Source organism: Saccostrea echinata, unplaced genomic scaffold (assembly GCF_033153115.1).
Source record: "Saccostrea echinata isolate AGI-Se365-2 ecotype Australia unplaced genomic scaffold, CSIRO_AGI_Sech_v1 ptg000075l, whole genome shotgun sequence".
NCBI lineage: Eukaryota > Metazoa > Mollusca > Bivalvia > Ostreida > Ostreidae > Saccostrea > Saccostrea echinata.
The window spans coordinates 1133577-1154731 of NW_026889824.1; the positions used below are offsets into that span (position 1 = coordinate 1133577).

Genomic DNA, 21155 nt, shown 5'->3' on the forward strand with positions numbered 1-21155 from the left:
AGTTCAACTGTATCTACATGTATTTAAGAGATCAAATTTAAGATATCAATGTTCAAGTTCCTGAAGTTCATCTGTATCTACATGTATTTAAGATATCAATGTTCAAGTTCCTGAAGTTCAACTGTATCTACATGTATTTAAGATATCAATGTTCAAGTTCCTGAAGTTCATCTGTATCTACATGTATTTAAGATATCAATGTTCAAGTTCCTGAAGTTCAACTGTATCTACATGTATTTAAGATATCAATGTTCAAGTTCCTGAAGTTCATCTGTATCTACATGTATTTAAGAGATCAATGTTCAAGTTCCTGAAGTTCATCTGTATCTACATGTATTTAAGATATCAATGTTCAAGTTCCTGAAGTTCATCTGTATCTACATGTATTTAAGATATCAATGTTCAAGTTCCTGAAGTTCATCTGTATCTACATGTATGTAAGATATCAATGTTCAAGTTCCTGAAGTTCATCTGTATCTACATGTATGTAAGATATCAATGTTCAAGTTCCTGAAGTTCATCTGTATCTACATGTATTTAAGAGATCAATGTTCAAGTTCCTGAAGTTCATCTGTATCTACATGTATTTAAGAGATCAATGTTCAAGTTCCTGAAGTTCATCTGTATCTACATGTATTTAAGAGATCAATGTTCAAGTTCCTGAAGTTCAACTGTATCTACATGTATTTAAGAGATCAATGTTCAAGTTCCTGAAGTTCAACTGTATCTACATGTATTTAAGAGATCAATGTTCAAGTTCCTGAAGTTCATCTGTATCTACATGTATTTAAGAGATCAATGTTCAAGTTCCTGAAGTTCATCTGTATCTACATGTATTTAAGAGATCAATGTTCAAGTTCCTGAAGTTCATCTGTATCTACATGTATTTAAGATATCAATGTTCAAGTTCCTGGAGTTCAACTGTATCTACATGTATTTAAGATATCAATGTTCAAGTTCCTGAAGTTCAACTGTATCTACATGTATTTAAGATATCAATGTTCAAGTTCCTGAAGTTCATCTGTATCTACATGTATTTAAGATATCAATGTTCAAGTTCCTGAAGTTCAACTGTATCTACATATATTTAAGATATCAATGTTCAAGTTCCTGAAATTCAACTGTATCTACGTGTATTTAAGATATCAATGTTCAAGTTCCTGAAGTTCAACTGTATCTACGTGTATTTAAGAGATCAATGTTCAAGTTCCTGAAGTTCATCTGTATCTACGTGTATTTAAGATATCAATGTTCAAGTTCCTGAAGTTCAACTGTATCTACGTGTATTTAAGATATCAATGTTCAAGTTCCTGAAGTTCATCTGTATCTACGTGTATTTAAGATATCAATGTTCAAGTTCCTGAAGTTCAACTGTATCTACATGTATTTAAGATATCAATGTTCAAGTTCCTGAAGTTCATCTGTATCTACATGTATTTAAGATATCAATGTTCAAGTTCCTGAAGTTCAACTGTATCTACATGTATTTAAGATATCAATGTTCAAGTTCCTGAAGTTCATCTGTATCTACATGTATTTAAGAGATCAATGTTCAAGTTCCTGAAGTTCAACTGTATCTACATGTATTTAAGAGATCAATGTTCAAGTTCCTGAAGTTCATCTGTATCTACATGTATTTAAGATATCAATGTTCAAGTTCCTGAAGATCAACTGTATCTACATGTATTTAAGAGATCAATGTTCAAGTTCCTGAAGTTCAACTGTATCTACATGTATTTAAGAGATCAATGTTCAAGTTCCTGAAGTTCATCTGTATCTACATGTATTTAAGAGATCAATGTTCAAGTTCCTGAAGTTCAACTGTATCTACATGTATTTAAGATATCAATGTTCAAGTTCCTGAAGTTCAACTGTATCTACATGTATTTAAGATATCAATGTTCAAGTTCCTGAAGTTCATCTGTATCTACATGTATTTAAGATATCAATGTTCAAGTTCCTGAAGTTCATCTGTATCTACATGTATTTAAGATATCAATGTTCAAGTTCCTGAAGTTCAACTGTATCTACATGTATTTAAGATATCAATGTTCAAGTTCCTGAAGTTCATCTGTATCTACATGTATTTAAGATATCAATGTTCAAGTTCCTGAAGTTCAACTGTATCTACATGTATTTAAGATATCAATGTTCAAGTTCCTGAAGTTCAACTGTATCTACATGTATTTAAGATATCAATGTTCAAGTTCCTGAAGTTCATCTGTATCTACATGTATTTAAGATATCAATGTTCAAGTTCCTGAAGTTCAACTGTATCTACATGTATTTAAGATATCAATGTTCAAGTTCCTGAAGTTCATCTGTATCTACATGTATTTAAGATATCAATGTTCAAGTTCCTGAAGTTCAACTGTATCTACATGTATTTAAGATATCAATGTTCAAGTTCCTGAAGTTCAACTGTATCTACATGTATTTAAGATATCAATGTTCAAGTTCCTGAAGTTCAACTGTATCTACATGTATTTAAGATATCAATGTTCAAGTTCCTGAAGTTCAACTGTATCTACATGTATTTAAGATATCAATGTTCAAGTTCCTGAAGTTCATCTGTATCTACATGTATTTAAGATATCAATGTTCAAGTTCCTGAAGTTCATCTGTATCTACATGTATTTAAGATATCAATGTTCAAGTTCCTGAAGTTCAACTGTATCTACATGTATTTAAGATATCAATGTTCAAGTTCCTGAAGTTCATCTGTATCTACATGTATTTAAGATATCAATGTTCAAGTTCCTGAAGTTCAACTGTATCTACATGTATTTAAGATATCAATGTTCAAGTTCCTGAAGTTCATCTGTATCTACATGTATTTAAGATATCAATGTTCAAGTTCCTGAAGTTCAACTGTATCTACATGTATTTAAGATATCAATGTTCAAGTTCCTGAAGTTCATCTGTATCTACATGTATTTAAGATATCAATGTTCAAGTTCCTGAAGTTCATCTGTATCTACATGTATTTAAGATATCAATGTTCAAGTTCCTGAAGTTCATCTGTATCTACATGGATTTAAGATATCAATGTTCAAGTTCCTGAAGTTCATCTGTATCTACTTGTATTTAAGATATCAATGTTCAAGTTCCTGAAGTTCATCTGTATCTACATGTATTTAAGATATCAATGTTCAAGTTCCTGAAGTTCATCTGTATCTACATGGATTTAAGATATCAATGTTCAAGTTCCTGAAGTTCATCTGTATCTACATGTATTTAAGATATCAATGTTCAAGTTCCTGAAGTTCAACTGTATCTACATGGATTTAAGATATCAATGTTCAAGTTCCTGAAGTTCATCTGTATCTACATGTATTTAAGATATCAATGTTCAAGTTCCTGAAGTTCATCTGTATCTACATGTATTTAAGATATCAATGTTCAAGTTCCTGAAGTTCATCTGTATCTACATGGATTTAAGATATCAATGTTCAAGTTCCTGAAGTTCATCTGTATCTACATGTATTTAAGATATCAATGTTCAAGTTCCTGAAGTTCAACTGTATCTACATGTATTTAAGATATCAATGTTCAAGTTCCTGAAGTTCATCTGTATCTACATGTATTTAAGATATCAATGTTCAAGTTCCTGAAGTTCATCTGTATCTACATGTATTTAAGATATCAATGTTCAAGTTCCTGAAGTTCATCTGTATCTACATGTATTTAAGATATCAATGTTCAAGTTCCTGAAGTTCAACTGTATCTACATGTATTTAAGATATCAATGTTCAAGTTCCTGAAGTTCAACTGTATCTACATGTATTTAAGATATCAATGTTCAAGTTCCTGAAGTTCAACTGTATCTACATGTATTTAAGATATCAATGTTCAAGTTCCTGAAGTTCATCTGTATCTACATGTATTTAAGATATCAATGTTCAAGTTCCTGAAGTTCATCTGTATCTACATGTATTTAAGATATCAATGTTCAAGTTCCTGAAGTTCATCTGTATCTACATGTATTTAAGATATCAATGTTCAAGTTCCTGAAGTTCATCTGTATCTACATGTATTTAAGATATCAATGTTCAAGTTCCTGAAGTTCAACTGTATCTACATGTATTTAAGATATCAATGTTCAAGTTCCTGAAGTTCATCTGTATCTACATGTATTTAAGAGATCAATGTTCAAGTTCCTGAAGTTCATCTGTATCTACATGTATTTAAGATATCAATGTTCAAGTTCCTGAAGTTCAACTGTATCTACATGTATTTAAGATATCAATGTTCAAGTTCCTGAAGTTCATCTGTATCTACATGTATTTAAGATATCAATGTTCAAGTTCCTGAAGTTCATCTGTATCTACATGTATTTAAGATATCAATGTTCAAGGTTCTGAAGTTCAACTGTATCTACATGTATTTAAGATATCAATGTTCAAGTTCCTGAAGTTCAACTGTATCTACATGTATTTATTAATATCTCATAAAAACACCACAAAAAAGAATCATTTAGGATTTTTTTGTTTATTTGAACGGAGACCTCTCAAATGATTTGTTGAACATTTTTAATTGCGTACTTCTTTTGTGTGGATTTTGTTTAGGGGAATTTTAAAAACAAGGTGTGAGTAAACATTGAATGTAAGAAAAAACCCTGACTAGCTCTCCTAAAGAAGAAAACTACTCAATTACTCTGTAATAATTTATACTTTATTACAGGTAAAATACGGAGAAATCGGTTTGCACCAACCAACAAAAACCAATCTATCACCGGTTAAGGGGAAAAAAAACATCAGGCAGTCTCTCAAGTGCATAGATAGTATAGTTATTAACATCAAGTTAACTATCAGTTATAAAGTAGAACAATACATGTATTTATAACATCACAGTAAGCACATAGCTATACATCTTTTATAGGCCAATAAAAAAATATTTGTCATTCACCAATACTGAACCATTTTGAATCATTTTAATTCATGGGAGTCAGTGTTTGTGGGCTAATCAAAGTTTTACTGGTTCCTGGGATGTAATTTGTGAACAACTCTTACATATAGAAGATTCAATGAACTATTATTGTGTGTGGGGATGAAATCCACAAACACTGGTCCCCAACGAACAACGATGATTTTACATATGTAATTGGGGACAGTTTATGTCTCTCTGACTCCAATTCTTTTTTAAACCTACATAATGTTAATAAAGAACAAATAATAACAAATGTTAAAATATGACGATGAATATCTTAGCACTGCTGCCTGTAAGCAAGAGACTATACTGCCTGTGGACAGATCATCATATTAAATGGGTGTATAACAAAAAAGTGAAACTTGAAACTTGACAATGGAAGATGTAAGAACTCTGCTCATCAAAAATCTGCATTAGTTGTCACTTTGAGAAAGTGCGTTACATTACTTATACATTATCATAGTGTGTGTTTTATTTTTACCTCTAAGGTGCTAGTATTTTTCATCAATAGATTGTTAAATTTTTTAAGACCAAAAAAAGAAGTAAAAACCAACAGATAACATTAAGAATCTTTATGATTATAATTCTGCTACCCCCTCCTCCCCTCCTTGCCCCCCCCCCCCCCCCCCCCCCGTGAGAGAACAACAGCCAATAGACTGGCTACAGTAACAAAAGCAAAAGAGGGAAAGGTCATTCTGCCATTTTAAATTTAAATATATATAATGAAAAGACAAACAAAATGTGAAATGTTTTTGCCAATTTGATATGCTCAACAAAAAAATTTTCTTATCACTTTTTTTGTAAATCATGCATATAAATTTCAATCCCTGATATAATTGATTATATTAGTGTACTGTGCTACTAAAAATACAACATCATTGAAAATCAACATCATTAAAATAATCACAGTCTTGGAGTACAGTTTTACTTCCTGTAAACTAGATAAAAAATTGTAATTTTTCCTAAGATAACACTTCATCAACTTATTTTGGAGTTTCTCAAATTCCAGTATTCTTCTGTTTGCATTTCTGTTAACCTGGACACAGTCCGCTCAAAGGCAAATAACTCCTCCTCTCCTGTGAATATACTGGCCGTGGCCAAGTCTGATTTCTGTAGAGAAAACACAAAATTCATCACAATGAAGCAGTGTAAATTCTTTCAATTATAAATAAGAATCTCTATGGCTTGACACTGATGCACTTTGACCCTTTACTCAATCATTATTCTGCATATTTTGAAAGGAAACCCCAGAAATAACCCATATATTATCACAGGTTTTCAGAAACACAACTTCTATGGTGAGAAAAACGTTTCTGTGGAGTAAAAGATTTTTGAGATTTAGAGGTTTACATTTTATCACCAAAACATGGCCGCTAAAAATTGAAATTTCACAGACTACAATGTAGTTAATATATCAAATTGCAATCATTTAATAAGTTTTAATCCCTCAAGGGGAAGAAATCTTACTGTATACAGGGTTATTTTCGCCCCTCTCACACTTGCAAACAATTTTGCCCCATTTTTGAACTTGTCCAGTCGCAGTTCTGTTTAAGAAATTATACTGTGTTCGTTGAATTCGCCCTGTTTTAAATTTGTCCACCTGTGATTAAGGCAAATGGGGCGAAAAATAAAATGGGGGTGAAAATTTCCCTGTATACAGTAGAGTTTCTTTATACATGTATGCTATATTGCTTGCCTCTTGAATTCCTAAATCATCCATAAGATTTCGGTTGTCATCAAAGTTTTTCTGACTCAGGTTTCCAGCACTAAATAATTCTTTAGGTTTTGCAGCTGCTGAGCAAACTAAACGCACCTGTAATTACATATTTTATTTATCATGAAACCAGCATTGTCCTATACAATAAGGCGTACATGTAATAATAGTATTAACATACAAGTATAAATCTATCACTTTCATTCATGTTCCTTTTAACTTTCCATTTGTTTTCTGTAGTTTCATTTTCTGTTAAATTTTCTTTTCATGATATGATATACAGAGAAATTTTCGCCACCCATTTTATTTTTGCCCTTTTCACCCTACTTACAGGTGGGTAAAATTACAAAAGGCCCAAGGGCCTTTACGGTCACCTGAGTATAATACAACAATTTAGAAGTTAAATACACTGATAGATGAAGCATTGTTGCCCTAAAGCAAGAGAAGTAGGAAGATCAGGATCAACAAAATAATTAGTCTAGTATTCAGTATCAACTCATAAATTAAGTTCTAATCTGTCCCCCACTTAACACTATCACCGCACAGACTATTAACAAACTATTAGTGCATCTGTACTATTTTTAAACCCATTTTAAGACCTCTCGCATTGACCTCTCTTATGGTCTTTGAAGAACTTTTTAATAAGATAAGTTATTTTTGTCTCATTTTTATTTATCTATTACTTACAGGTCTGCCTGATTATTAAAACTAAGAAAGTACTTTTTGAATTATATGATAAACATTCTTGCATAATTATCTTATTCTATTAACCTTTCAAATACATTATTTACAGTGATTAATTATCAAAGGTGAATGGAAAAGGGGAATAACTTCTCTCAGTAGAATACAAATTAATAGAGCCCTGCCCAGGACCAGAATGCTTAGACAAATGGTCCAGATGTTCAAAAATCTGTTAGAAATATGCTTACTTATATCATTTAAACTTTTACTCAGTTTGCTTCCGATATGCCCAGAAGCAGAGAAGAATTTCACAGGTGCAATGCATTTTCACTACAGATTCAACAAAGCCTTACCCTAACACCAGAACCCAAGACCAAAGGTCAAGAAATTTACAAATTTGGAAGAGTTACCCTCATCATCATAACTATGGACTTCAAAGAATTAACACTTTTCCACTATATTATCAACCCCCCCCCCCCCCTCCTCGTTATGTCAGAACCCCTGACCCTAGGACCACAAGATTTAAAAATTCTGTTCGAAGCTCCCATTTTCATCATAGCTAAGCAATTCATTTATCAGCTCAACACTAAGGAGCAGACAGGATTAATTAATGATTAATCAATAGAATTAATGCATTTTCACTATATAATCAATAGAGCCCCCCTCCCCCCTCCTCAAGAACCCCCAAAGCTGAGGTCATATATTTAAAAATTTTGGAAGAGGCATCCTTGCCTATCATAATCATGCATTTAGTTTGTTTAAATAATCTCCAGTAGCAAAGAAGAAGATTTTCAAAGAATCAATGCATTTTCACTATATAATCAATAGAGCCCCGCCGTAACACCAGAACCCCTGACCCTGGGGCCATGAAATTCACAATTTTTAAAAAGGCATCCTTATGCATCATAACCATGCACTTAGTTTGTTTAAATAATCTCCAGTAGCAGAGAAGAAGATTTTCAAAGAATCAATGCATTTTCACAATATAATCAATAGAGCCCCGCCCTAACACCAGAACCCCTGACCCTGGGGCCAAGAAATTCACCAAGAAAGGCATCCTTATGCATCATAACCATGCACTTAGTTTGTTTAAATAATACCCAGGAGCAGAGAAGAAGATTTTCAAAGAATTAATGCATTTTCACTATATAATCAATAGAGCCCCGCCCTAACACCAGAACCCCTGACCCAGGGGCCTTGGCTTTCACAGTTCTGGAAGGGGCCACCTCCTCATCATAACTATGTACTTAGTTTATCACCTTAATGCCCAGGAGCAGAGGAGAGGATTTTCAAAGAATTAATGCATTTTAACGATATAGAGCCCTGCCCTAACACCAGAACCCCTGACCCAGGGGCCATGAAATTCACAATTTTGGAAGAGGCACTTTTGCTCATCATAACTATGTACTTAGTTACTTTATTTAATACCCAGGAGCAGAGATGAAGATTTTCAAAGAATTAATGCATTTTCACTATATAATCAATCGAGCCCTGCCCTAACACCAGAACCCCTGACCCTGGGGCCATGAATTTCACAATTTTGGAAGAGGCACTCTTGCTCTTCATAACTATGTACTTAGTTACCTTATTTAATACCCAGGAGCAGAGAAGAAGATTTTCAAAGAAATAATGCACTTTCACTATATGATCTATATAGCCCCACCCTGGTGCCAGAACCCCTGACCCTGGGGCCATGAATTTCAAAATTTTGGAAGAGGCACTCTTGCTCATCATAACTATGTACTTAGTTACTTTATTTATTACCCAGGAGCAGAGAAGAAGATTTTCAAAGAATTAATGCATTTTCACTATATTATCTATAGAGCCCTGCCCTAACACCAGAACCCCTGACCCTGGGGCCATGAATTTCACAATTTTGGTAGAGGGCTCAATGCTTATTACAATGATGCCAACAGCTTGATGTCCAGGAGTAAAGAAGAAGATTTTTAAAGATTGCATTATTTTTGGTGGTTTTAACCCCACCCCTCAGGCCCCAGGGGGGCAGGGACCATGAAATTCACAATTTTTGTTCCCCTTCACCCATAGATACTATATGCCAAATTTGGTTGAAATTGGTTAAGCGGTTTCAGAGAAGAAGCTAAAAATGTTCAAATGTTAACGCGCGATGCACGCCGACGGACGAGAAAGGATAGCAATAGGTCACCTGAGTGACTCAGGTGACCTAAAAATGGGGTGAATTCAAAAAACAAAGTATAATTTCTTAAACAGAAATGTGATTGGGAGAATTTAAAATGAGGCAAAATTATTTGCAAAAGGCGAAAATATCCCTGTATTACAAACCTTATTGTCATAAAAAGTATCCACCAGAGTTATAAATCTTCTTGCCTCCGTTTTATTAAACAGTGTCATTTTGGGGATATTTTCCAGAATGACAGTATCAAACTCCTTGCTAATTTCCAAATAATCAATAGCTCCACGTGCCTAAAGCAAGTAATCATAAAGTTAATTCTATAACAGATAAAATTATGTGTTGTCATTTATTCATTTGGTGTATAAATAATAATTTAATAAACTTGTAAGAGTTTAAATGAAATACAGTAAAACACTCAATTAGCAATGTGCAAGGGATGAACAATTTTTCTTCTTTATAAACTTAATTCCGTTATATCCCTTTAGCTTGCAACAAGTTTTTATACAGCAGGGAATGAAAATCACTTTACTGTAAGAGTGAATTCATTAGAAGCATGTTCATTATAAGCATGTTTTACTGTATGATGATAGATCAAAATTTGTCCTCAACATAAGCAAGCAAAGCACATTAATTGAAGCAATCCAATCAGTTTGATATACATACACATGAGTATCAATTGATTGAAACACTATAATCCTTGTCCATATATAAATGTGATAAACTTTAGAGAAATTATTCTGAGTATGAACTGTAACTTTCTAAACAAGCATATTTGAAACAAGAGGTCCAGGGGCCACAACTCTCACCTGAATCACTTTGGCCCTGCTGTTCTTCATCAGATTTTTTCCCTTGTAATACTTTGATTCCCTATTTTGGCCCCCACCTTAATTAATCCTAGTGGACATGATTCCATCAATTTATAAACTAAACTTCCTCACAAAGCTTCCCCATAAGATTCACCTTTTCTGGCCTAGTGGTTCTTAAAAAGAAGATTTTTTTTTAAAGATTTTTCTTTTATATTTCAATCTAAACAGATTCCCTATCATGACCCCACCCTACCCCAGGGACCATGATTTGAACAATTTAGAATTTACACTACCTCAGGAAGCTTTGATATAAGTTTCACCATTTCTGGCCTAGCAGTTTTTGAGCAGAAGATTTTTTAAAAAAGATTTATCCTATATATTTAAATGTAAAACTTTGATTCCTTATTGTGGCCCCACCCTACCCTGGGAGCCATGATTTGAACAACTTAGAATGTACTCTACCTCAGGAAGCTTCCACATAATTTTCAGCTTTTCTGGCCAAGTGGTTCTTGAGAAGAGGATTTTTTAATGACCCTGTCCTATTTTTGTCTTTTCTTGATTATCTCCCCTTGGAAGGGAGCTTGGTCCTTCATTTTAACTGCCCTTCACCCAAGGGTGCTTTGTACCAACAGTTGTTAAAATTGGTCTAGTGGTTCTTGAGAAAAAGTTGAAAATGTGAAAAGTTTACAGATGGACGGATGACGGGCAATGAGTGATCAGAAAAGCTCACATGAGCTTTCAGCTCAGGTGAGCTAAAAAGTACATTTATTGCACTCAAGAAAATTATGTCTGATTGAAAAAACCTCAGTCCATATGCTTATGTACTTTCTTAAGATGACACATGTATATATATTCCTTATAATAATAAAATTTTCATTGAGGTATACACATTATTGATAAATGAGAAATTTGGAGGTTTATATCCTCTGACAAAGTACAGTGTTTAAAATAAAATTTCAAGGTATTGTTTGGCCATTATTTTTCTTTGTACATGTATGCAGTACCGAATGACATTTACAAAGTTACATTACTGCTCATCTTCGATAAACAAAACCTCAAAATGTCACAGAAATCTCTTTTAATGATTGACAAAGAGGTACAGACAATGTCTGCAGTGTTCAACTGTTCATGAAATATCAGTACACACCTGTTTGCACATGGAATCAAAATCTGTCTTTAATATCGTTCCACAAGTTTCTGGTAAAATTAGCATTCTTCCTAAGATGTCCAGTACTCGAGATTCAATTACTACAAGATCAATTGATAAAAAATATTATCAAACAATGGAGGAGTTGTCTGTCTTTCACTGTCTGCTGTATATAAGATTGTAGAACAACTGAGGGAAAGAAGGAGTAGGACCTGTTTGATGCTTCAAAAGAAATAGGAAAAGTATAATTGAACTTACCACTTTCTTTTGAGATAAGAATTATATGGATACTGAGATAAGTATTATATGGATACTGAGATAAGTATTATATGGATACTGAGATAAGTATTATATGGATATTGAGATAAGTATTATACGGATATTGAGATAAGTATTATATGGATATTGAGATAAGTATTATATGGATATTGAGATAAGTATTATATGGATATTGAGATAAGTATTATATGGATATTGAGATAAGTATTATATGGATATTGAGATAAGTATTATATGGATACTGAGATAAGTATTATATGGATACTGAGATAAGTATTATACGGATACTGAGATAAGTATTATACGGATATTGAGATAAGTATTATATGGATATTGAGATAAGTATTATATGGATATTGAGATAAGTATTATATGGATACTGAGATAAGTATTATATGGATACTGAGATAAGTATTATATGGATATTGAGATAAGTATTATATGGATATTGAGATAAGTATTATATGGATATTGAGATAAGTATTATATGGATACTGAGATAAGTATTATATGGATACTGAGATAAGTATTATATGGATATTGAGATAAGTATTATATGGATATTGAGATAAGTATTATATGGATAATAACTGCACAAAGAGGCTATTATGTAAATGATCATTCCTTGCTTTCTGAATGTATGTCTGATGATAGAACAGGTTTACAGTCACTATATTCTACAAGTGGCTGCTAAATTAATAGCCTAAAGTGGTCATGTACAATAGTTGTACAACAAAACTCTGTGAGATACATATATGTAGTACAGGTTATCTAACCTTGCTCCTCTTGTTCTGCGATGAGAGCTTGGAAGACTTCGTCTATTTTCTCTTCACACTTGCCATCCCCTGTCCTATATAAAATAGTGAAATATAAATGATTTGTAGTACAGTGTATCAGTTACACAGAGCTGTCACAGGCAGGTGTTTAGCTTTGGTTCATCTTTTTCATTCAAATAAATTATACATGTTATATGAATATTAAATGAATACAAGGGATACAGACATCTTTGTAAAACTTAGTTTTCATAAAATACCCTATGTTATCTTTGAAGTTTAAATGAAATTTGAAAAGTCAGCTATAAAAGAGGCTTGCTTATAATTATTCTCAAGATTAAAGGCCAAGTTCAAATCCAATTGCCACACAAAAAAAAACATTTTAACCCTATTTATCTAAGTTTAAATAAAAAATAAATGATAAAACTAGGTCACACTCTAAAGAGTATTTTTAATTTGCCAATCAAAGGACTACAGACAAAAGCTAAACAAAACTGTTAAGACAAATGTACACGCAGACATCGATGTTCCTTATACTTGTATTGAGTAACTCACAGAAAATAGATTCTGCCTTCAGCAGGGAGTGTGTTCATTCTATAATCCACCCCGGAGTTTAGACTCACTACCTCACAGTGTTTCTAAAAATAAAAATATGTATACTATAGTGAGAAAATACAAAATATATCTCACCTTGTAGTTCATTATCCAATTTTTACATTTTGCAAAAATAAGGAACTGACATCCACGTTTAAAACAGTCATAACCTAACATGTAACCCATAATATCTTTGTATAATAAAGCCTACTTTATTTAGCAACATTTTACAATACTATACTAATTGAATCGCTGACAAAATCAAAGGAGAAACTCACCTTTAATTCCCCAATAAAAGGGACAAAATTGCCTCTTTGAAGACCATTCTTGTATAAATCTGTAAACAGCAAAATAATGGAAGACAGTGGAGATGGAATCATGAGCATTTTTAAAGTATTAAGTCCAAAGTATGCTCTACCTCTTAATTTACATAAAGAAGCATAGAGCAATCATTCAAAGAGAAGTAGTGATAACAAGGTTTATAATGCAAGGGGCAGTAACTGAAAAATGGTTCACAGTTCATGGTCATTGGGTAAAACTTCAAAATGTGTTTTGATTATCATGGACAACATAACAGTTGCTTGTTGAAAAGTCTTCAAATTCAAGAGCCATAAGGAATTATTAAAAATTCTTCATGAAATATAACTTCCAGTTAGCAAATTACACCCCCCCCCCCCCAGTTTATTCAGTTTTCAAGTGTACATAAAATTCTTATAGATTAACTTTTTACATGTACATGTATTACCATCAGGTGCTCGATTAGAAGTGGCCACAACCACCACTCCACATTTAAACAATTCTGTAAAAAGCTTCTTCAGTATCACAGCATCTGCTATATCTGTAACCTGTCAATTAACAATCGTCAATAATGTGTACATATACATGTATCTGTGTCATTCTCATCTGTTTAAGTACATGTACTTTATGGATTAATATAATTATAATGACTCAATTCTATATAATTTCAAAGTAAAGTAATTCTCCTTTAATGTTGTGTGCATCTACATTACATATAGAGGCATATACCTGAAACTCATCAAAACAGAGTAGCCATGCCTCAAGACTGATCTCTTTGGCAACTGGTGGAATTGGATCAAAAGACTGAGTTTTCCTTACATTATACTGTCTTGGCACAGACTGCTTCAGTGTATGTACTCCTAAAATACATTGCCATTCATTAAAAATATTATAAGACATGGAAAAAAAAAAAGAATTATATACATGTACTTATGTACAACTGAATTTTTTCTTCATTATGTCAACCAAAAAGTACAGTCTGAAGTATATGATTATTAGAATTTTTAAGGACATAAAAGAAGAGAATATGTGAGAACCACTATGTTTATATAGTTCAAGATGCTAGTCATGTTGTTCCTAGTCCCTTTGGATGCAAAAAAAATTAATGTCAAACCTCTACCGATATAATGATTCATAATATTCATTCCAAGATAAAGTTAAGATTCTTTATAGTGAGTACATTGTACCTTGTATCATTAATTGGAACTCAACATTTTTTTCTTTTCACTAATGTTTTGTTCTAGCAAGGGATCCAAGACTGATTATGAAGTAAAAATTTGTATTTGCTTGGACAATGTTTTAATATTTTTAATGAATATTGTACATGTAATGAGAGGTCAATGATAGATACAACTGTCCAATAGTTCTACATATACTACAGTAAACATAAAATATTTGAATATTTTATCATTATTTAGTCAAAAACACTAAATTTATGCTATTAAATTTACTGAAAATCCCTCATCTCCATCTTTTTTTTTTTAACATAAAAGGAAAGATTTTTATGTTTGTATATTTATAATTTTAGTGAAATTATTTTTAAAAATTATAAAATATATTAAAATTTAAACCAGCACATTCCCTACCTAATTTAGAAGAAAATAATATAAACAATGTTGTTCTATAGCAACCATTATATTCTGCTATGTATCAGATAACACACATTGAATTCCACTGAGAAAAAATGTGAGTACTACAAGTACCTACGTTTATGTACATCCAGCATAAATTTATGGAAGTGAACTCGCTGTCTTCTTTTCACTTTACAATGTTGATAAAACATATCCATTAACATTGTCTTCCCAGTACCTAAAATAGATATGTATAAAATAAAAGCTTCATTTTTGGAAAGGGGGGGGGGGCTTTATCTGTTTATCCATAGTTGCTGAATTTATCACTAAGCAGACCTACAATAAAATTATCCAATCTAGATGTCATATATGAAGAAATCCTTAGAATTTAAGCATTATACTCTACATGTATATATTACATAAATAATAGCATATTGTAACATAGTTTTGAAGCATGAAATGTTTGAAAGGAATTAAAGAAATATTTCCTGAAATGCCCATACCCACATGCCCATGAAGATATAGCCCCTTTGGTTTGTCTGTCTCATTCTTGCTGCTAAATCCAAAAGTCTACAAAATCAACATGTTTCATAAATGATTAATTAATATCATGATTAATACAATTACATGTGTACTTAGTTAGAATAATCTAACTGTGTCTCGGGACAAGCCCTCACCACAGTTAGAATACGTCCCATATACTTGTGCCCTGTTCACACTGAGAGTTTAATTCGAATTAAACGTAAGTTACTGCGAATTAAATTTGATCCGCGTTCACACGGAGAATTTAAAGCGAATTAGTTTAATTCGAATTAGTTTACTGCGCATTAAATTACTTCGCATTAGCTCCGTGTGAACGCTAAGCGAAGCTAATTCGAATTAAATTCTGACGCATGCGTAAGGGCAGAATTAAGTCACAGGCCACATGTCAATGGTCAAATATAGACCTGTACTTGTGCCAATTTTGAGTGGAAAACAAAGGAAAATTGTGTTAATCACTAAAATGTGTACAGACACTATGACATTACGTCAAATGTATATCTGCACAATATGACGTGATTTGTAAATGACGTCATAATAGCCTCACTGAATAGACTTGTAGAAATTAAATTATATGCCCTGTTCACACGGAGAGTTTAATTCGAATTAAACGTAAGTTACTGCGAATTAAATTTGATCCGCGTTCACACGGAGAATTTAATGCGAATTAGTTTAATTCGAATTAGTTTACTGCGCATTAAATTACTTCGCTTTAGCTCCGTGTGAACGCTAAGCGAAGTTAATTCGAATTAAATTTTGACGCATGCGTAAGGGCAGAATTAGGTCACAGGCCACATGTCGATGGTCAAATATAGGTACTTGTGCTATTTTTGAGTAGAAAACAAAGGAATATTATGTTAATCACTAAAATGTGTACAGACACTATGACATTATGTCAAATGTATATCTGCTGTGCACAATATGACGTGATTTGTAAATGACGTCATAATAGCCTTACTGAATGGCTTATTGTAGAAATAAAATTTTAATTTGCATTAGTTTACTTCGCATTAGATGTTGTGTGAACGCAATTTAATTCGCATTAGTTTAATTCGCATCATTTTGCTTCGCATTATTTTACTACGAATTAAACTCTCCGTGTGAACAGGGCATTGCAATGTAGCAAATCGGAGTGGATCCACTCCGAAATGATTTTGAAGAATACAAAAGGAGTTGCACTGAAAATAACAACCAAGTTAATCATAACAAACCTTTTTGAGATTGTATATGCCTTTTAACCTAAAAAATAATCCATATAAATACGAAAATTCAACTCATTTTCTCAACATTTTTTCCTCGCTTCAAATTTAACGCCATGTTGACATTCGGAACTCTCTGGATTGTTCATAGAAAATGCACAGAGTTCGAGTTATCGCCCGTGTTTATTTTGCTACATTGCCAATACACGGAACGAATTCTATTGTTAAACCGGGTCCGTAGGACAATGTCATTTTAACGATAGAACGTTCTATCTAATGTGTACTGTACATGTATATAATCATGTGCCCTAATTTGAACTCTATTTTATTATTCTAATTTTTTTTTTAATATTTATATTATTGTTTGTTTGTTTGTTTTTTTCTTGTTAGACTCTGATTTGACCTATTTTAATCATGCTAACAAACACATATATATCATCACCCTGTTTTGTTCTGAAGTTGACTTTTAATCCTAATCTTGAATATATTAGATAACAAGAGGCCCAAGGGCCTTAACGGTCACCTGAGTATCATACAACAATTAAGAGGATCCATAGAGTATAAAATGAACTAAAAGGTGAACCTTTGTTGCCCAAAAGCAAGAAAAATAGGGCGATCAGGATCAACAAAATAATTAGTCTAGTATTATCTAATGTGTACTGTACATGTATATAATCATGTGCCCTAATTTGAACTCTATTTTATTATTCTAATTTTTTTTTTTTAATATTTATATTATTGTTTGTTTGTTTGTTTTTTTCTTGTTAGACTCTGATTTGACCTATTTTAATCATGCTAACAAACACATATACATGTATATCATCACCCTGTTTTGTTCTGAAGTTGACTTTTAATCCTAATCTTGAATATATTAGATAACAAGAGGCCCAAGGGCCTTAACGGTCACCTGAGTATCATACAACAATTAAGAGGATCCATAGAGTATAAAATGAACTAAAAGGTGAACCTTTGTTGCCCAAAAGCAAGAAAAATAGGGCGATCAGGATCAACAAAATAATTAGTCTAGTATTCATTAACAGTTCATAAATTAGGTTCTAATCTCTTCCTCATTTATCACTCTCACCATAAGTATATTGACAAACTATCAGTGCTTCTGTAATATTTTAATTCCTTGTTGAAATCTCTTACATTGGCCTCTCTTGGTCTTTGATGAACATTTCATAAGACTAGTTATTTTTGTCTGATTTTTATTTATCTACTACTTACAAGTCTACTGATCATTAAAACTAAGAAAGTACTTTTTGTATTATACAATAGCAATTCTTGCATAATTCTCCTATTCTATTAACCTTTCAAGTACATTATTTACAGTGATTAATTATCAAAAGTAAATGGCAAAGGGGAATAACTCCTCTCAGTAGAATACAAATTAATAGAGCCCTGGCCAGGACCAGAACACTTGAATAAATGGTACAGATGTTCAAAAATCTGGTAAAAATACCCTTCCTTATTAAAACTTTTACTCTTTTTGCCTCTGATATGCCCAGGTGCAGAGAAGATTTTTAAAGAAATAATGCATTTTTACTACAGATTCACTATATTCACTATATTATTAATAAAGCCCCCCCCCCCTCCCCACCTAGAAACACCAGAGCCTCTCACCCTGGGACCAGAAGTTTGCTCATCATAAGTAATCACTTTGTTTGTCTGCTTAACACTAAGAGCAGACAGGATTATTTAATAGAATCAATGCATTTTCACTATATTATCAAGAGCCCCACCCTTACACCAGCACATCTGACCCAGGGGGTCATGAAATTCACTACTCTGGAAGAAGCACTCTTGCTCATCATAACTATACACTTAGCTTCTTTGCTTTTTAACCAGAATATTTTCAAAGAAATTTTGCTTTTTCGCTATATAATCAATAGAGCCCCCCCCCCCCCCTCTCCCTTTTCACCAGAACCCTTGATCCTGGGAGCCTGAAATTCACAATTTTGGAAGAGGCATCCTTGCATATCATAACAATGTGTTTAGTTTATTTAAATAATACCCAGGGGCAGAGAAGAAGATTCTCAAAGAAATAATTCACCTTCACTATAGGATCTATATAGCCCCACCCTAGCACCAGAACCCCTGTCCCTGGGGCCATGAATTTAACAATTTTGGAAGAGGCATCCTTGCTTATCATAACAATTTATTCAATTTGTTTAAATAATAACCAGGAGTAAAGAAGAAGATTTTCAAAGATTTTCAAAGAAATTTTGCTTTTTCACTATATAATAGAGCCCCCCCCCCCCCTTTCACCAGAACCCTTGACCCTGGGGCCATGAATTTCACAAATTTGGTAGAGTCAGCCTATCATAACTATGTATTTAACTTGTTTAAATAATACTTAGGGGTAGAGAAGAAGATTTTCAAAGAAATTTTGCTTTCTCAATATATAATTAATAGAGCCCCCCCCCCCCCCCCATTCACCAGAACCCTTGATCCTGGGGCCATGAATTTCATAATTTTGAAAGTGGCATCCTTGCGTATCATAACTATGTATTTAATTTGTTTAAATAATACCCAGTGGCAGAGAAGAGGATTTTCAAAGAAATAATGCACTTTCACAATATGATCTATATAGCCCTGCCCTAGCACCAGAACCCCTTACCCTGGGGCAATGAATTTCACAATTTTGGTACAGTCACTCTTGCTAATCATAACTATGTATTCAATTTTTTAAATAATAACCAGGAGTAGAGAAGAAGATTTTCAAAGAAATTTTGCTTTCTCACCATATAATCAATAGAGCCCCCCCCCCCTTTTCACCAGAACCCTTGACCCTGGGGCCATGAATTTCACAATTTTGGTAGAGTCACCCTTGCTTATCATAACTATGTGTTCAATTTGTTTCAATAATACCCAGGAATAGAGAAGAAGATTTTCAAAGAAATAATGCACTTTCACTATATGATCTATATAGCCCCACCCTAGCACCAGAACCCCTGATCCTGGGGCCATGAATTTCACAATTTTGGTAGAGTCACCCTTGTTTATCATAACTATGTGTTCAATTTGTTTCAATAATACCCAGGAATAGAGAAGAAGATTTTCAAAGAAATAATGCACTTTACTATATGATCTATATAGCCCCGCCCTAGCACCAGAACCCCTGACCCTCGGGCCATGAATTTCACAATTTTGGTAGAGTCACCCTTGCTTATCATAACTATGTGTTCAATTTGTTTCAATAATACCCAGGAGTTGAGAAGAAGATTTTCAAAGAAATAATGCACTTTCACTATATGATCTATATAGCCCCGCCCTAGCACCAGAACCCCTGACCCTGGGGCCATGAATTTCACAATTTTGGTAGAGGGCTCAATGCTTATTACAATCATGCCAACAGTTTGACCCCTTGTTGTCCAGGAGTAAAGAAGAAGATTTTTAAAGATTGCATTAATTTTGGTGGTTTTAGCCCCACCCCTCAGGCCCCAGGGCAGGGACCGTGAAATTCACAAATTTTGTTCCCCTTCACACATAGATGCTATATGCCAAAATTGGCTGAAATTGGTTCAGCGGTTTCAGAGAAGAAGCTGAAAATGTTCAAATGTTAACACACGACGCACAACGCACAACGGACGACGGACGAAAACGGATAGCAATAGGTCACCTGAGTGACTCAGGTGACCTAAAAATTAAAATAATTAAAATAAAGAGATTAAAGGAGGAGTAACTCTTAATACGTACATTAATCATTTATGTTGTGTAAAAGCATCAAATGTAATACATGTATAAAACAATGAGTAGATATGAATACAACCTTTGCTAGCCAGTTGACAGTGGTTGATGGAGGTTCATAGTTATCAAGTTTATCATATAGACTTTGCAGCCTCTCTACTACCGACATCTGATAATCATCTTGCTGTAACTGTCCCAAGGCAATTCGCTTTTTGTAAGCAGAAATTGGACTGTCAGCTTCATTTTCTGTGCTGGTCAGAGTAGATTCATTGTGACCTGTTTTCTGATGGCCATTTTCTCTAGCAACTGTAGAAGGAGCTGAAAAATAAACAAATATTATGGAATCAATTTTATTCCAAGGCTAAATAATGATGGATATTAATTTGAAACCATTTTTTGTAATTAAAAAAAAATAGGACTATGTCTAAGGTTGAGCACGAAAACATCATTTGGGTTATCAACTAACTTTGCCCTTGGAAGTTGGTTTCTGAAGTAGGTCAAAGATGTTCAAATAAAAAAAAATGCGAATAAACATGAAAATGTCTATGAATTATGAATGAAACATCACCTGTTGTATATTGTTTTACAAATCCATTCACGTAATTTACCATGAAAATGCGTCTTGGGACCAATATAACTGATTTTACACTTTTCATGATGTGTAAATTTTCTTACTTAACGAGAACTCATGTGTACTGTGTAAAACGTCATCATTATTGTAGGATTATAATTATTGAAATATTTGTAAGAGATTTTTAATTTCCGAAAAAATAGATTCATAAA

The 21155-nt window shown here is 33.0% G+C and overlaps 1 protein-coding gene across 1 annotated transcript; it reads right to left on the minus strand.

Annotated features, from left to right (window-relative positions):
- Positions 1-5631: 5631 nt before the first annotated feature.
- Positions 5632-21049, minus strand: LOC133176358 (AFG1-like ATPase). Its single transcript, XM_061311482.1, has 13 exons — positions 20941-21049; positions 20455-20690; positions 15447-15513; positions 15080-15181; positions 14102-14232; positions 13821-13920; positions 13354-13412; positions 13037-13119; positions 12485-12558; positions 11430-11530; positions 9626-9766; positions 6626-6742; positions 5632-6039 (listed from the first exon to the last, which is right to left on the minus strand). Exons 1-13 carry the CDS (start codon positions 21026-21028, stop codon positions 5908-5910), a joined length of 1431 nt encoding a protein of 476 aa, XP_061167466.1. The 5' UTR covers positions 21029-21049; the 3' UTR covers positions 5632-5907.
- Positions 21050-21155: the final 106 nt, after the last annotated feature.

Bases quoted from the DNA above. Each gene is read 5' to 3' on its own strand.
- LOC133176358 (XM_061311482.1), bottom strand. From the start codon at position 21,028: ATGAAAAGTGTAAAATCAGTTATATTGGTCCCAAGACGCATTTTCATG. The intron at 15,514-20,454 runs GTTGTATTCATA...TTGATTTTGTAG, and splicing joins CTGTCAACTGGCTAGCAAAG to ACTTTTGGATTTAGCAGCAA. The intron at 6,040-6,625 runs GCAAGCAATATA...TTTTCTCTACAG, and splicing joins ATGATTTAGGAATTCAAGAG to AAATCAGACTTGGCCACGGC.